At 37.7% G+C, this 18,211-nt stretch overlaps 1 protein-coding gene across 1 annotated transcript; it reads right to left on the bottom strand.

Annotated features, from left to right (window-relative positions):
- Positions 1 to 14,846: 14,846 nt before the first annotated feature.
- Positions 14,847 to 16,121, bottom strand: LOC145122346 (uncharacterized). The gene has a single exon (XM_079057960.1). It carries the CDS (start codon positions 16,119 to 16,121, stop codon positions 14,847 to 14,849), a length of 1,275 nt encoding a protein of 424 aa, XP_078914086.1.
- Positions 16,122 to 18,211: the final 2,090 nt, after the last annotated feature.

The raw sequence follows: 18,211 nt of genomic DNA on the forward strand, positions 1-18,211 counted from the left end.
TTGCTGTGGAATAGTTTCCTAATCTGTTTTTACTGATAAAATTCGAATCTTAATGATTTGTGAGTCTATCCTTGCCAAAAAGCAATAGATATTTACCAATTGATTAGATAATAGATTCCTTATATGATTAAAATTGATTATTTGTATTAATTGGGTAACTTATCTTACAAGAAATTGAATTAGGTCAAATATAGATAATCACTAAATTAATTGTTTGATTTATATTATTTGTTATTTGATCCCTAGTAAGTTTGAATAGTTTCAAATTACTCCCTTTAGGTTTTATAGTTTAAATTTGAACTTAAAAGTTTTGATTTTGAAATTTAAATAGTTAAACCCTAATGTTTTGAAATGTTTCAAAACTTGCCCTCAAGTTTTGGAATTTAAAATTTTGAATAATAGTTTAATTATGTAATATTTAAATTCTAAAACTCAAGTATTTTGAAAAGTTCAAATACACCCTCATGGTTTTGTTAAGTTAATTAAAAGTTTAATTAAAAGAGAAAGTTAATAAAACCACCTAGTATTTTAAAAGGTATAAAATACACCCTATACTATATATATCTAACATTAAAAGTCTAATATTATATATATGAGTAAAGAGTCAGTCTTACCGTTAGTAGGCCTCATTCATGAAGCTGGTCTATAAGGGGTGTTTAAGGAAATTGCCTATAAAATGGCGATTGAATGGGTATCCACTCTTACCCACCGCACTCTTGACTGGTGGAGGGTCGTTAGCCGAACGGGTAGGATAGGACGAAACCTTCCATTATAAGTATAATGAAGTACAAAGTAACTAAATGTTTTTTTTAAATTCCCAAATCATAGTTACTTTAGGGAAAAATGTGAATTTGTATGCTAATCCATGGAATTACACTTCGTACCCTTGTCAAACGTTAGTGGAGCGTGTGTGGTTAACCGGCACACTAATTTGGGATTGACATTGGTGACGAAGGGTGGCTCGATGTTTGTCATAGATCAATGGAGCGTGTGTGGTTAACCGGCACATTGATTAGGTGAGCATGACGTTGAGTGCACCACGTGATTCGTATGGTTATTCACTCCTTGTTTGTGATCCTCGGCATCCCAGTCACAAATAGAAGGGCATAATCGAGATTATACATGCCATTGAAAAGTTCAATGAATCTCAAAAAGATCTAGGAGTTTCAATTCATTTAAAGCTTAAATTTCTTTTTCGTTTTTCATGGTGGGAATTGGTAAATCGTCATTTACCTACCTTCAGATATTCTGCAACTAGATTACAACATCCCTTTTCTAGGTTGTAGAGTATTGTGTTGGATCCTAGCCTTGATGTTTCATTTGAGTGTTGCATCAAGGATTCTTATCAACTAACTTGAATTTTCTCCCGTTTCGTAGATGTCTAAATCTTACAATGGTCTTCTCAAGTCCCTTGGAACAAGTTTTCCAAATAAAGATGACGTTCCACGATACGATCAAGGAAATGAGAGTCATGCTTCACTTCCTCCACCTCCTCCAATTATTCTCCCTAACCCACAAGTTCAGAGGCTTGAAAAGTTCAAGCTCACTCAAGCCCTTTTGGCAAGTAAACACGAAGATGGGAAACCTGTGTGTGCACACGTCTTAGAGATGAAGTCACACATTGATAGGTTAAGGATGATGGGTGTCGATATCTCAGAAATATTGGCTGTTGACTGGGTTATTCAGTCACTTCCTGAATCATATAGTGAGTTCGTTAGAGAGTACTATGTGATGGACCATGACGTGACCCTCATTGATTTGACCTATTTGCTTATAGCTGCTGAATCAGAAATAATTTGGCGTGCTGATCAAGCAAATTTGCCTGGCAAATCAAACTCCCAAACTTCTATGGACATTGAAAATGGTGACATTAGAAATCCAGAAAAGGTGAATTCTGAGATAGTTCCTTGTGCCATTCCAAAAGAGTACATTTTCTTCTACTGCCAAGAGAAGGGGCATTGGAGACGAAGCTGTCCTGTTTACCTGAGAGATCTGAGAGATGGGAGAGTCAAGATGTATGGCTCTACTTCAGGTAAAATCCGTTGACTAACTCTTTTAAGTTCCTATTCTAGATTCTTAATACATGATGTGATAAGATTACATTTTGATGTTTTGTAGGATCGAAGAACAGAGAGGAAGCTTAAGGAAAGAAGTGAGCTGAATCTGATCGTGAAGAAATGGGTTTCGATCGCATTGCTTGAAGATTGGATTCTTGAGCTACTACTTGGAGTTAGAATAGTTTGCTAAGAAATATGTAATAGCATAGTTTTTCAGTTGAATGCATTGTAAGGACAAATTTTTCCGCAATAAAATAAATTTTGATTCTGTCTTATTTATTTATCCTTTCAATTGTGTGTATGAAAAATTGATGTTTGAATGTTTCCATTATTAGCAATGATGGATGTGATTCTTAATTAGGTTAATTGTGGAAATATCGAGAATTTACCAAATAGGGAGAGTTTCTCATCGCCCAAGTTTCAATTGGAAAGAAACTTGGAATCATACAACTTGGTTGCGCGATGAATGAGAAACTTCATGTTTGGAAATTAGACTAATTCTTTGACAAAGTGTCAAGTGAAGGACTAGGAGATCAAGTACACAAGATTGTGCGTTGATCAAGTCCACCACAAGAGTGATAATAATATTCGTCATGATTTACTAAAGTTTAGTAAATATGATTATACTTATAAGATTAAGTATAATTCTGAGTTGATCGAAAGAGTTTCAATCAATAGCGGAACGAATAAGAAGAATCAAGTAGGCAGAAAGATAAAAGTTTCTCTATTCCAAGAAGAAGGGAGAGTACCTTTTATTGTGTTTTATGATAAGTCTTAATGATTAAGAACCATATCTCAATTAATCCTCTAAGTGAATCTTAGTGCATTTGTATGTATGAGAAGAGGAATCGAGAATTGTGGAAATGGTTAAAATCAAGAATTCAGTCATACTTCGTTTCAATATCAAGTCTTAGAGTCTAAGATTGTGACTTGAGTGACAAGTCTTAAGAAGGTTTATGGCACTCATCAAATGTGGAATTTGGAAAAGTTTTCATACTCTTGCACATTTGAAATTGGTAAGTTGTGATGTCTTGGATAAGTCAAAGACCAACTAAGACCAATTGTGTGAAGTGTTAAGCTTGATAAGAAGCTACACTAACTCTTGAATATTTGTTTGTCAAGAAATGTTTCTTGACAAGAGAACCTTATATGTCAAGGAGTTAGTGGGAGTCTTAATGGTCTTGAAAGGATTCAAGAACAAATCAAAAGTTAAACCTAGTTGATCATCACTAGCACACGACTTGAGGTTTAAAGCCTATCGTGTTGACATTGTCTTGTTTCTGTGCCATTCCAGTTGAGTTAATTGTGCTTGTGAGTTCTATGAGTTCTCATTTGAGTGCATAAAGACAAAACACCTTGATCAATGGAAAGTACATTGATATGTAGGGGTGGACCACTTGGAAGACATGGTGGGCACTCGTGTTACCATGAGGCAAGAAATCAAGATTGAACAAGTTCAGTCCATATGAGTTTGGATTTCTCGCAAACTTTGGTTTTAACAAATTCACATGGATAGGAACACATACACTTTAAAATCAAAGTGTCATGAGATTTCCCTTCTTCATGAAAATGATTGTAAGGAAATGCTTTCACTAAGAGAGATTTTAAGAAGATTGTAATTGTGAAAATTGTATTCTCAAATTCGATTATGATTACGGCGTCCCTTTTCATAGTTCGCATTGTGAGATTTGGCAATTAGTTTGTACAATCGAGACTTATTGCTATAAGTTCTGGAATTGTTTAGACACACATGTGAGCTATCTAAGGAAAAATGTATGAGCTTAAAAAGCTTAGATAAAGGCTTATCAAAGCATTAGGTATTAGAAATATGAACTTAAGGAATTCAATAAGCATTGTTTTCTAGAAGTTCAAATTGTTTTCTGAATACATGTCAAAGCTAGTGGGAGCATAAGTGTTATGCTGGTAAGAAAATAATCATCATGTTAGTGGGAGCATGATTATTATGGTAAGTATTGCAAGTTAGCAATATTAATTATAGAAAACAAAGATTCATTTTGCAAAGTTGCAAGGGTTGAAAAGTTGTTTTGCTATAATTAAGGGAGAGAATATTATACTTTGTTTCAAAATCTAACGCTTAGATCGAGAAATATTAATAAATTTAGTCAAAGGATACATAGTGTGTTCTCAAAGTTCGAATTGTGGAAACAGGGCACATAAAATATTATGGCAGAAGGCTGATAAAGTATCACGTCTTTATGTGAGACATTATGCATCGTGTCCAATACGCTTCGAGTATAGGATCGATTGCATATACTATAATATTTGACCATTCTAAATTTTCCAAATGCCTAGGGCATTAAGAGGGAAAAGGACTAGAATCGGTTTTGACTAAAATATTTAAACAAACTATCAAATGACGATCTAAGGTTCACTGAGGATTTGTCGCTTGTGAGTAGTTGGAAGTATAGTATTGGATGTACTATATTGACATTATTATGAATAGATAAGATTCTATTAAGAATGAGTTGTCATATGGCAAATATGGAAATGTTTCCATTAATGGGAGTTGGATATTAAGAATCTATGTAGATTAGAAACTTTTATGCAAACGGATGTTCAAAGGATTGTACTTTGAGTGAGAGACATCACATCTATAAAATTGTTTTTTGTGACAATTTCTGATAGATAACTTAGTAAATTCATTAGCCAAGTCCTGGTGACTTTTGTGCTATGACTTTACGAAAGGATCATTGCATAAAATGTTAGAATCTAACATATTCTAATAGTGGCAAGAACCTTGTTTTCTTACACTAATGATAAGGATTGAGGATTGTGAAATGAGTTTAATTAGAAAAGTTTTTCGATTGATCTATTTCACAAAGTATGGACCATAGGAAACCAAAGTGTGCATGCTTGGAGCATAGGACAATTGTGGTTATAATTCCGAGTAATAAGTTGATTTTCTGAAACAGTAAGCAATAAATAATGAGTAATCAATATGGTGTTTAAATAAAAGTGTTTTATTTACGCTCAAAAGTTTTGGGGCCATATAGGATTAATATTATTATTGCGTTTCACTTTGCATGTTTTGACTTCCAGAATAACTGGGTTATTCGAACCTCCACAGTCGGTCATACGTTGGAAGTAGGTATGAAGTAAGACTGTCATGAATCTGTCTGCAGATTGTCTAAGTGTCTAGACATAGCACAAGTTTGCTGTAGAGTTCATGAGTGCTTTGATAAGATTAAGATATTGGATTAAACCCACGCTCACTTGAATCACTTCATGGGTAATCACGGGTGATTAGTGAGACGATAACGTTGTATATTCTTGAAACCAAGACGTGTGAGTTGTTATTTTCTAATCGGTTGCACATTGATGATAAGTAAACACACCAGTAACTTGGTGTTATAAAACTTATTATTATGTGTGATTCGATTAGTAGGTGCAAGCAAGCATTTGAGTCAAAGTTTATCCATTCCTTTTACCCAAAGTGGGATAAAAGCGATATCTGTGGGCCCCTCGATGATTTAGTGATGACAAAGGAAAGTGCTCGGCCGGGCCAGGACTGATTTGATTTGTTCAATTAGTCAGTCGTCATAAATCGGAAATCGGGAAACGACACATAGACTGAGAGAATGATTTCAATCCATGTCTCATGTCTATACGATATCTTGTAGAATGGAGGTATATATAATTCCTTATCTAAAGGACACGCGTATCTGATAAGATCAGAGTTGACAGCGGCTTTTGGAAGCTACGATTGCTGATCAGGTTCTGAAGTCATACGCAGAATAGTTATTAGACTTATCCAAGTGGGAGACTGTTGGATTAGTGTCTAAGTCCATAACTATTTTGGTATGTACTTGACCCGATTATGAGCATGGTCCTTTTGGGTTGCCTTCACCATGGCAATATGTAGGATGAATTAAGGAGAATTATGATTTATTAATATATTATAAGAATAATATATTAAAGGAGAAATCATATTGTTTAATTAATATTAGTCAAGAATTAGTTGATAATTAATTTTGTGGCTAAAAGAGATTAATTAAACTTAAGGGACTGGAATTGTAATTATAAGATAATTGCAAGAGTGGGCTAATGGACTCCAGAGAGTGGAGTGGACGAAATTTATGGGGAAGCCCATAAGATTTCGTCCATGACTCTAAAGAAAGGGATCCATGGACTGCTTAGGGCCTAAGCAGTCAGATTAGGGTTTTCTAGTTGCAAACCCTAATAGCCTACATGTATATAAAGGACCCTTAAGCCCCAAAAACGTGGACAAGTGATTCTCAAGGGTTTCCAGCCGTTTTTGGTGCCTCCACTCTCCTCCCTCTTCATCCAAGTTGCTTAGTGGTGTTTGTGACTCCATTAGAGGTGCAACACTTGAGGCACTAAGCTTTCTGAAGCCATTCAAAGCAAGGATTGATTGTTATTGCTATATAACAATCAAGGTAATTACTAAACCTTTATTTCAGTTCTTATTGATAGATCTAGGGTTTGTAAGTCTTGGATTCAAAGCATGTGCAATAGAGAAACCTAGATCCAAGCATTAGGGTTTGTATGAGCACATAGGATTGTTCTTATGCCTAAAACCCATCAGTTTTCTTGGTGTATATGTTGTGTCTATTCTTCTTCCAAGCCAATCCTTTTATATCTCCCAAAAGCAAAAAGGTGTTGTTATTTCTATTCATAGACAAGGTGTCATGCCTCCCTTTATCACCAAAAGGAGCCTTAAATTCGGCTGTTAAAGTTGCCAAAAGATTCCCACAACTCATCCAATAATAGAGTCAACAAGTCAAAACCCGAATTCTGTCCAGCATAATTCACGCGGACCGCGTATGGACTCACCCGGACCGCGTGGGTCTAGCTGATAGTGTAATTTGGGCCATAAAAATTGCAAACCAACCCAATCTTCTTTTTATGCTTCAGCCCACTTGCACAACTCTTGGTAGCCCATTTGTGTTATTCCAAAGCCTCCAATATGCATCATTTCCACTAGCTTTCAAGCCCAACATTCTTGTTATCTTCCAAGTCCAATCTCCTCTTAAAGATCTCGTTCCGCTAGTCTCCTTAAAATCTGCAATTAAGCTCACGAAACTAGAAAATACCCGAAATAGTCATAAAATAACAAAAAGGGAAAATATGCATGAGAATTAACTAAAATATGAATGAAATAAACTAAAATAAACTATAAAAAGAAGTAATAAAAATGAACTATGAAATCACCCCAAGCTTGAACCTTACTTGTCCTCAAGTAAGACAAGACTAAAATGAACTCGGGATGAACTACCCTAAAAAAAATATAAATGGATAGAACCATGGAACCTGTTCATCGTTAGTCAACATGATCAGAATTGATTTTGCTGCTATCTCACAACTTTTTCATCCGATGACAATGGGATCATAAACCACAGCCAGGACAACTCCTCTAGGTGAGTAAGGAGGGATGGTCAGTGGCAGCCTCAATGGAACATGCATATAATGAATAACATATGTGGTAGGGAGAAAGCAACTGGATGGGCTCGTGTGGAGCTCTTCTTTTCAGTGTACACTCTGATCTCACGTCTTTCGGCCACTCTCATGTGTAATTTGGGTTTAATCGCTCGGGCACCGTTGTAGGAATCGGTTCACTTAGTGTTGGCCCAAACCTCCCGTAGTATCCGACTCAACAGTCTCTCTATCATCACCAATTTGCGAAAAGAAACAACTCGATCTATATACAATAAGACAACTCTATGAATATCAAATGTCGGGTGACCAAAATGTTGGAAAATTTGTTCAATAATTGAACCGGTCACCTATTTAAGATAGTTGCAGCTGGAAATTCGCATGCTATCCTTTTTCTGATTTTTTTTTTGAAGGTAATGTATTAACAATCGAACAATTTTTTTTTTTTTAACAATAGAACCCTTTGACTCAAAATTTGGTTCCCAAAAGTGTGTAAGTGGAACCGAAAGGGTAGTAATATAATCAGAATGGTCTAAGTGTGAAAATGACCATGTGTGGAGCATAAGTTGTAGTGTATGCTCCTTTTCAAACTTGCAAATTTAATTTTTTTTATTATAAAAATGTCCATATGCGGACTAAAAGACTCTCTAAAATCCTAAAAAAAATCGCAAAAAGATATGGTGATGTAAAGAGACCGGATATGGATTCTACTCGGGGACAAGCACCAATGCTTCATCCTAACAGTTCAAACATGATCAAGTGTGATCCTCTCAGCGGTATTGATCGCAAGGCTAAGAACATCCATTGCTATAGTATATCCTACAGTTGTTAGTATTGTATGCATAATTCTTCATAAAACTACCTGACCATGATCACTTACCCCGTTAAGCTACCAGCATCTGATCCCAAGTATGAAATCCCAAACTGCAGCTAGTGGTCCCGGTTCGATGGGTGAGATAGCAACAAGATCCTGGACCAATAATGATACAATAACTTTGAACCTGTTTCATGGCATCCAAGGAGGTGAGAATAAACAGACAACAAAAATGCATGAATGCTAATGCCCTAAACTAAATGTTATGCAAATAAAAGTGGAAAAGAAATTTTTATTTATTTATTTATTTTTTATTTTCTTTATTTTTTATTTTTTATTTTTTTTATTTTTTTATTTTTTTATAATTAGTTTAAAAAAAAATGTTATGCAACCTAACTAAAAAAAATGCATAAAAAGTTAAATAATAAAAAGGAAATACCCCACCCCAAGCTTAGAAATAAGCATTGTCCTCAATGCTTGGGGCGAGGCGAAAGTACCTAAACCGGGGGATCTGGAGGAGGATACGGGTATTGGGGGTAAGGGTAAGGGTAAGGTGGAGGTGGATAAGGATGGGTGGGTGGAGGGTATGGATATGGAGGTGGCATTGGGATGTTCTCAAAATGGTTTTGGGATTGGTGCCACCCCCACATATGATGCATTTGTTGGGACATGATTTGGTTGGAGACGCAAAGATTCTCGAACCGTTCAGCAAAATTTGGGGGAAGCTGGTAGTACCCGGGAGGAGCTTGTGGCTGGTGGTGCTGTGCACCATGGGCGTGTTCATCGCCGGTCTCTTCATCCATATGCATCTCATCCTCGTCTTGTTCTTGGAGCACGTCTTCATTGATTGACTGAGTGATGGTCCTCGTGAGTCTCCACTGATTACAATCGTGGATGGTGAAATTGGCGACTCGAGGGTCGGGAAGAACGAGATACCCGACCCCTTGAGGACAAAACCATGTGAAGCTGCTCCTGTCCCTGCGTCGTATGTGGTGCATGTTTATTAGAGCGCATTCATCCAAAAGATTTTTGTTGTCAACATGCTGGTATTCGTCAGGGAGCTTGATGTCAAGACCGCGAGCCAAAAGTGTGACAAATCCGCCTATGCAAATATCTCCGGACGTTTTGGACCTCATATGTGCGCATTTGTGGAAAAAGAATGAAGCGAAGTCCGGGATTGGTGGCCTGTCACGCCTCGTCATACACCAAAGGAAGAAGAGTTCATTTTTGGTGACTTAGCATGCTTCTTTGCGGCCGAAAACTGTACACACCAAGATGCAATGGGCGATGCGGAGGCATGGTTGGATGATAGAGGTTTCTTTGTCCCGACCCGCACACGAAAAGATACCCCCGGTGATCTCCGTCCAAAAGGTCTCGTGATTGAACTCAGTAGGTAGGACATCGAAAACTGTGGATGTGTTTGCAGAAGGCAAACCCAAGATGTCATTTATTGTTGCAAAATCGATGTACCGTCGGTTCCCTAGAAGTTGAAATACGGCTTTCTTCTTTTCGCTATCATACCCACTATCTGCAAGAAACTCTCTAGTGGGGAGCTCGTAAGTGTGTGCCATGAGGTTTAGAAGGTTTTCCCACCCAATGTTACGGAACAGTTGGGTGACCCCTTCAAGAACCCCTAACGATATGAGTGTGGGTCTGCACACGAATTTGGTTGATGCAACCTTCCTAGTCAAGCTCTTCGTGTAGTTATTGGTTGCCTTGGCATCCCGAAATCTTGGGATATCGGGATCATTGCTTGTAGCCGGGGCTTTGCCTCGGGCAGCAGTCGGGCGCTTCCTAGATGTAGACATGGGAAACCTACACGAAAAAAAAAACAACTATACGAACCACAATTTTCAACAAATGATAATCCAATCCAAATCACCAATCGACTCCCTATGGACTTCTAAAGCAATTTCAACAATCAAAGCAAGAAACAATTCCTAGACTCATTTGAGGCAATAGCATATGAATTGTGGTTCAAAGACATGCATATTGATCAATTAAAATAAAGGAAAGAAAAGACCCGTTTTTGTTGAAAGTTCAAAATTTGCGCGCGTAAAATTGGGATTTAAAAATCTTGCAACTCTCCACCCCAAGCTTAAAGCTTTATCCAATATCTCGTTAGAAGCTTTTTACCTCGAAAACCCAAAGAATCCGGTAATGGCTTGAAATTCCGGCGAAATTTTCCGGCGAGCTTTGGGAGATATTCTTGGTGGGGTTTGTAGCCTTGTCCAAGAGGAGTTCAATGGTGGTGTCGGAATTTTGAGAAGAGGCCGGAGTTGGACGGAAAAGACCCGGGAAGTGGCGGTTTAGAGGTGGTGGCGCCCCGAGCTACAGCAACAGATCGGACCAGTTTTTTATTGGGGTTTGTAGAGCTCGGAATTTGGAGAAGAATGGCGGTGGTCTCGTGAAATTCCGACCGGCGGTTTGACGGGAAAATGAGTTTGAGTGGTGGAGGTGGAAGTTCTCTAATGGAGGTTTTTGGAATGAAGAAGAAGAAGTGGGGAGGAGAAAGGGCCGGCTGTAGTGTATAGAGGGTTTAAGTCATGGTCAAAGTTGGTCAAAACCCGGGTCAACGCTGGTCAACACATCACGCAGACGGGGTTGCGAGTACACGCGGTCCGCGTGTGGTCGATCTAAGCTACAAACGGTCCGTTTTAAGAGTTCACGCGGACAACCTCTTGAGTACACGCGGTCCGCGTGTATTTGACTGAAACATTCTGTTCTTCTGGTTTATGGACGCGGACACTTCCCGGATACACACGCGGACCGTTTGGTTTATAAACGCGGACACCATATCGAGTCCACGCGGTCCGCGTGTATTTACTTTAAATTTTTTTTTTAACACAAAGAAAATTCAAAATAAGAATTGACAAAAATACCCCCGGGTTGCCTCCCGGTTAGCCGCCCTTTTTTTAACGTCGTTGGCTCGACTTGGACCCCAATTATTTATTAATCTTGGTATTTTGGATCCATTACTTCCTCCACCTATTCATTCTTGACTTGAAATCCTTCATAATAAGGCTTCAATCGGTGACCATTTACCTTGAAAATCTTCCCGGTTTTCTCACTTGTAATTTCTATTGCACCATGCTCAAAAACATTAGTGACAACAAATGGTCCCACCCAACGGGACCTTAATTTACCAGGAAACAATTTAAAACGCGAATGGTAAAGTAGTACCTTTTGACCTTTTTGAAATACCTTGCGTGTTATCATCTTGTCATGGTATGCTTTGGTCTTTTCCTTGTAAAGCATCTCATTCTCATAAGCTTCATTGCGGATTTCTTCAAGTTCTTGTATGTCCAGTTTCCTCTTCTTTCCCGATTCACTTAGATCCATGTTAAACTGCTTGATTGCCCAATAGGCCTTATGCTCCAACTCAACGGGTAATCGACACGGCTTTCCAAAAACAATTCGGTATGGAGACATTCCAATTGGAGTTTTGTATGCAGTGCGGTATGCCCACAAAGCATCATCAAGGCGTGTACTCCAGTCTTTCCTTGTTGTATTCACGGTTTTCTCCAAAATGCCCTTGATTTGTCGATTGCTCACCTCGGCTTGTCCGTTTGTTTGTGGGTGGTATGCTGTGGAAACTTTATGAGTAACACCATATTTCTTCAAGACACTCCCGAGCATACGATTGCAAAAATGTGTACCACGATCACTGATTAAGGCCTTTGGAACACCAAATCTGGAAAAAATGTTAGCCTTCAAGAAATCTATCACAACTTTTGAATCGTTAGTACGGGTAGCTTTTGCTTCCACCCACTTGGAAACATAATCTACAGCCAAAAGAATGTAAATAAAACCCGAAGATGATGGAAAAGGTCCCATAAAATCAATGCCCCATACATCGAAAATTTCACAAACTAATATGGGATTGAGGGGCATTTAATTCTTTGAGCTTAAAGAGCCCATTTTTTGGCATTTATCACAGCTTGCACAATAGACATAAGAGTCGTGGAAAACACTTGGCCAGTAAAATCCACTCTCTAAACTTTCCTTGCAGTCCTTTGAGGACCAAAATGCCCTCCACAAGCATATGAGTGATAAAATGCTAAGATAGAAGATACCTGTTGTTGATCCACACATCGTCTGATCATTTGGTCAGCACCATATTTCCACAAGTATGGCTCATCCCATACATACCTCTTGGCTTCTTTCTTGATCTTGTCTTTTTGCCATCGAGTCATATCTGATGGAAATTGATTTGTGACAATGTAGTTCACAATATCGGCATACCATGGGACAACTTTTGCTAAAAATAGGTTCTCATCGGGAAATGCATCACGAATGGGAGTCGAGTCATAAGGAGAAACAATCCTGCTAAGATGGTCAGCTACAAGGTTTGACTTTCCACTCTTGTCTCTGATTTCAATGTCAAACTCCTGTAAGAGTAGCACCCATCGAAAGAGTCTAGGTTTTGAATCCTTCTTTGCAAGTAGGTACCTGATAGCTGCATGATCAGAATAAACAATGACTTTAGTACCTAGCAAATATTGACGAAATTTATCCAAAGCAAAAACGATAGATAGTAATTCTTTCTCAGTTGTTGAATAGTTGGTTTGTGCATTGTCAAGTGTTTTTGAGGCATAGTAAATGACATTAGGAACTCTATCTTTTCTTTGCCCCAACACTGCACCAACTGCATGATTACTGTCATCACACATGATTTCAAAAGGCATACTCCAATCCGGTGATTGAAGTATTGGTGATGTTATCAACAACTCTTTCAACTGATCAAAAGCTTGCTTGCATTCTTTTGAAAATTTGAATTCTGCATCTTTTTGTAGGAGTTCACACATGGGACGAGATATCTTGGAGAAATCTTTGATAAATCTTCTATAGAATCCTGCATGACCAAGAAATGAGCGTACCTCACGAACACAAGTGGGATAAGGTAAAGACTTTATGACATCTATTTTTGCTTTGTCAACTTCTAGACCTTTAGAAGACACAATGTGACCTAGAATGAGACCTTTGTCAACCATAAAGTGACACTTTTCATAATTCAAAACAAGATTGGTCTCAATACACCTTTGCAAAATCTTTTTCAAACTACCCAAACACTCCTCAAAAGAATTACCATAAACTATGAAGTCGTCCATAAAAACTTCAATGATTTCCTCAACATACTCCGAAAAAATACTTACCATGCACCTTTGAAAAGTGGCTGGAGCATTGCAAAGTCCAAAAGGCATTCGCCTATATGCAAATGTTCCGAAGGGACATGTAAAAGTAGTTTTTTCTTGGTCCTCGGGTGCAACAGGTATTTGATGGAAACCGGAATACCCATCCAAGCAACAATAATGTGTTTTTCCCGCTAGCCTTTCCAACATTTGATCAATGAAGGGAAGTGGGAAATGGTCTTTCCGGGTTGAGGAATTAAGTTTTCTATAATCAATGCAAACTCGCCATCCGTTTTGCACACGGGTGGAGACTAACTCACCTTGGTCATTCTTTTTAACAGTAATACATGTCTTCTTGGGTACAACTTGGACCGGACTTACCCACTTGCTATCCGATATAGGATAGATCATCCCTGCATTTAACAACTTTAAAATCTCTTTCTTCACTACCTCCATCATTGGAGGGTTCAAACACCTTTGAGCTTCTCGGGAAGGCTTGTAGTCTTCTTCCATAAGGATTTTGTGCATGAAAAGCGAAGGACTTAGCCCTTTGATGTCGGCTATAGTCCACCCAATAGCTTCCTTATATTCCTTTAAAGTGGTGACAAGCTCTTCTTCTTCTTTTGTTGATAGTTTGGTGGAGATGATCACTGGCAAAGTTTCTTTGTCTCCAGGATATGCGTACTTGAGATGCTCGGGTAAAGTCTTGAGCTCCAATTCCGGTGCCTGCACAATAGAAGGAATAAGTTTCTCATTAGATATCGGTATTTTCAGCTTTAGAACATCAAACCTCATTTCTTTCTTCTCATCCATGCAAGACACAATCTCCATAATCTCTTCATCAATTGTAAATTGATTGGCAAGTTTTTCCACTGTTTCTTTTTGAAGATTCCTGTCTAAAATGAGAGCTAACACATCAAGATTAGACAAATCAAAACATTCTTCTGTCAATGGTTCAATAACATCCAAAAAATTCAAAGATGAAACATCACTTGGATATCTCATAGCATCATAGATATTGAAATTGATCACCTCTCCATCAAATTCCATGGACAATGTACCATCATAAACATCAATTTTTGTCCTGGATGTTTTCAAAAAGGGTCTTCCTAGGAGAATTGAACTCAAATTTGGTGAGTCATCATCTTCCATATCAAGGACATAAAAGTCTGCTGGGAACACTAGCTCATTCACTTGGACTAACACATCTTCTAGCACACCTTTTGGATGTACTAAAGATCTATCAGCCAATTGAATGATTACCCCAGTCTTCTTCAATGTACCAATATTTAAGGTTTTAAAAATGGAAAATGGCAAAACATTGATAGAAGCTCCAAGGTCTAGCATAGCCCGTGGAACATGAAGATTACCTATTTTGCAAGGAACCGTGAAAACACCCGGATCCTTACATTTTTGAGGTATTCTTTTCTATAACACTGCAGAGATATTTTCTCCTACTTTAACCGTCTCATTCCCTTTTAGCTTTTTCTTAGATGTGCATAATTCCTTGAGGAATTTAGCATATCTAGGGACTTGTTTGATGGCATCAATAAGAGGAATATTTACATCAACCTTTCTGAACATCTCCATGATTTCATTGTCTTCCTTCTCACGCTTTGAGTTGCTTAATCTTGTGGGAAATGGGGGAGGAGTGACTTTTGCTTCAATAGGGACTTGTTTTGAAGGTGTTTTTGACTTGTCTTCTTCTTTCTCTAGCTCCCTCTCTTCTTCTTCTTCAACCATTTTAGGACCTTCATATTCTTTTCCACTCCTCAGAGTGATGGCACATGCACCATGTTTTGGATTCTTCTCGGTTTGTGCGGGTAGTTTGCCTTGTGACTCCAATTTACTCACGGAAGTGGCGAGTTGAGTCATTTGTTGCTCCAAAGTCTTGATACTCGCCTTAGTCTCACTTTGAAAAGTTTGAGTACTTGCGGCTAAACTCTTAACAATGTCTTCTAAAGACATTCCTGATCCGCTTGAACTACTTCCTTGATGCATGTTTTGAGGTTGGAATTGAGATTGATGAGGAGGTTGAGTTGGCTGGAAATATGGTTGATAATTCTGTTGGTGATGAGTTTGATTTTGAAATGGGGGTCTTGGTTGATAAGGTGGTGGCCTTGGCCGAAAATTGGCATTAGGTTGGTGCCAATTTGGATCGCTTCTTGGCTGGAAATTTCCTTGTTGTTGACTTGAATACCCCATAGCTTGAACTGGTTCTATATCTTCTTGTAACATTGGACACATATCAGTGGGGTGTCCAACTTTTGTACAAATACCACAAGGCCTAACTGCTGGTGATTGAATTCCCTTGTCTTTTGCAAGCATCATCACTACTTTAGTCAACTCAGAAAGTTGACTCTCAATTTTTGGGTTGGAAATTTCTTTCACTCCTCTTGGGGTATCACTGTACCATTCTTCTTCTTGGACTGTATGTTTGGACTCTTCTGCCATGTTCTTGATAAGAGCTCTGATTTCTGTTGGAGTCTTATCAGCTATAGATCCACCACTTGATGCATTGAGTAATCTCCTATCCCAATATGACATCCCTTCACAAAAATACTGCATCAACTTATACTCTGTAATCCCATGCTTTGGACATCCTGAACATAATTTCTTGAACCGTTCCCAATAAGTGTGCAAGGCTTCTCTCTTTTGTTGCTTGATACCAATTATTTCCCTGCGTAAGGATGAAGCTTTCATTTCTGGAAAATATTTATCCAGAAACATCCTTGCAAGTTCATTCCATGTTGTGACTGACCCCGATGGTAAGTCATATAACCACTCCTTTGATGCATCTTGTAAAGAAAAGGGGAATGCCCTTAACTTGATTTGATCTTCTGTAACTTCATGTGGCTTCATACCCACACAAACAACATGAAATTCCTTAAGGAATTTATGTGGGTCTTCATTTTCAACACCATGGAATGTGGGTAACAAATGGATAAGTCCAGATTTTAGTTCAAAGTTTATTGCTGCAGGGTAATTTATGCATAAAGGTTGTTGTTTGACATCTTGAGTAGCCCACTGTCTAAAGGTTTGGTCAGGTACTGGGGGAGGATTTTGGTTGATATGGTCTCCCATGGTAGAAGTAGGGATAAAGGTTTCAGATTCGGGTAAAGGTGAAGATGGTGGGATGGTATTTTTGGATTTTGGTGAAAATGTAGTTGATGGATTTGATGAAGAAACTCCAGATTGTTGTTTCTTTAGAAGATTGGTTTGCTTTCTTCTTTGTTTAGCAGATTTTTCTATCTCCAAATCAACTAGTAAAGGTGTACCTGTACGAAAAGATCTTGGCATAAACGATTAGTATTACCGTGTCCCCGGCAACGGCGCCAATTTGTTTGGTTGTCAAACCAACAAATAAAGGGGTATAATAATATTAATATCGATAGAGTTCAAATCACTGCTATTTTATATACTAAAGATAGTATAGAGTAAGCAGGGTCGGTCCACAGGAACACGAGACTTCTTATCTTGCCAAATTCTCACACATAATACAAATGGTATTAAAGTGGGGGATTGTGTTTGTAATAGACTTAAAGTTCATAAATAAACAAAGTTTGATAATAAAATTCAGTAAAAAGAAATTCATTTCCGATTCTGATTCTTATATATGTATTATGTTGAAAGATACAATTGAACTATGATCATGTCCAATCTAGGTTGGTAATTTAGATATTAATAAGCTCTAGTATCCAAGTTGACAAAAGTGTTTTATTCAAAATAAGTTCTTCAAATAAAACTTCATTTAATTGGTTTAACTCAAATAAGTTCTTTCATTAACCCATTAAATGACTTTAAGATCTTGCAACATTTACCAACAATGTTCAACTTTCCTCTTAGGCTTGGGAATATGAACATTTAATCTTTGATTACACTTATTTCGATTTATTTATAACCAATTAAGTGTGTATTACTAACATCAATTCATAAAACATATACGAATTTTATAATTTGATTAACTAGATTGACAAGAATCTTAATCCATTGATCAAGTGAAAAAGAAAACAAATCAAACATATGATTAAGATCAAATCAAAGATTACTAGATTAAAACACAAATCAAGTTCAAATTATAAACTAACAACACATACTAAGAATTCAGAATCGGAAATGATAATAGAAACTAGCCACACATAATTAAATGAAATTCAAATTGACTTACAAAGATGAAATCAAAAAGTTGCAAAGTGTTCTTCTTCTTTCAAGAACTCCCAAGTGCAGAGAATATACTAGCTTCTATGATGTTTTCTTGGTGTATATGTTGTGTCTATTCTTCTTCCAAGCCAATCCTTTTATATCTCCCAAAAGCAAAAAGGTGTTGTTATTTCTATTCATAGACAAGGTGTCATGCCTCCCTTTATCACCAAAAGGAGCCTTAAATTCGGCTGTTAAAGTTGCCAAAAGATTCCCACAACTCATCCAATAATAGAGTCAACAAGTCAAAACCCGAATTCTGTCCAACATAATTCACGCGGACCGCGTATGGACTCACGCGGACCGCGTGGGTCTAGCTGATAGTGTAATTTGGGCCATAAAAATTACAAACCAACCCAATCTTCTTTTTATGCTTCAGCCCACTTGCACAACTCTTGGTAGCCCATTTGTGTTATTCCAAAGCCTCCAATATGCATCATTTCCACTAGCTTTCAAGCCCAACATTCTTGTTATCTTCCAAGTCCAATCTCCTCTTAAAGATCTCGTTCCGCTAGTCTCCTTAAAATCTGCAATTAAGCTCACGAAACTAGAAAATACCCGAAATAGTCATAAAATAACAAAAAGGGAAAATA

The sequence above is a fragment of the Lactuca virosa genome, chromosome 6 (assembly GCF_052849685.1).
Source record: "Lactuca virosa cultivar CGN04683 chromosome 6, Lactuca_virosa_CGN04683_v6, whole genome shotgun sequence".
Taxonomy (NCBI): Eukaryota; Viridiplantae; Streptophyta; class Magnoliopsida; order Asterales; family Asteraceae; genus Lactuca; species Lactuca virosa.

Excerpts from the sequence above, each read along its gene's own strand:
- LOC145122346 (XM_079057960.1), bottom strand. The coding sequence starts at position 16,121 with ATGAAAGCTTCATCCTTACGCAGGGAAATAATTGGTATCAAGCAACAA.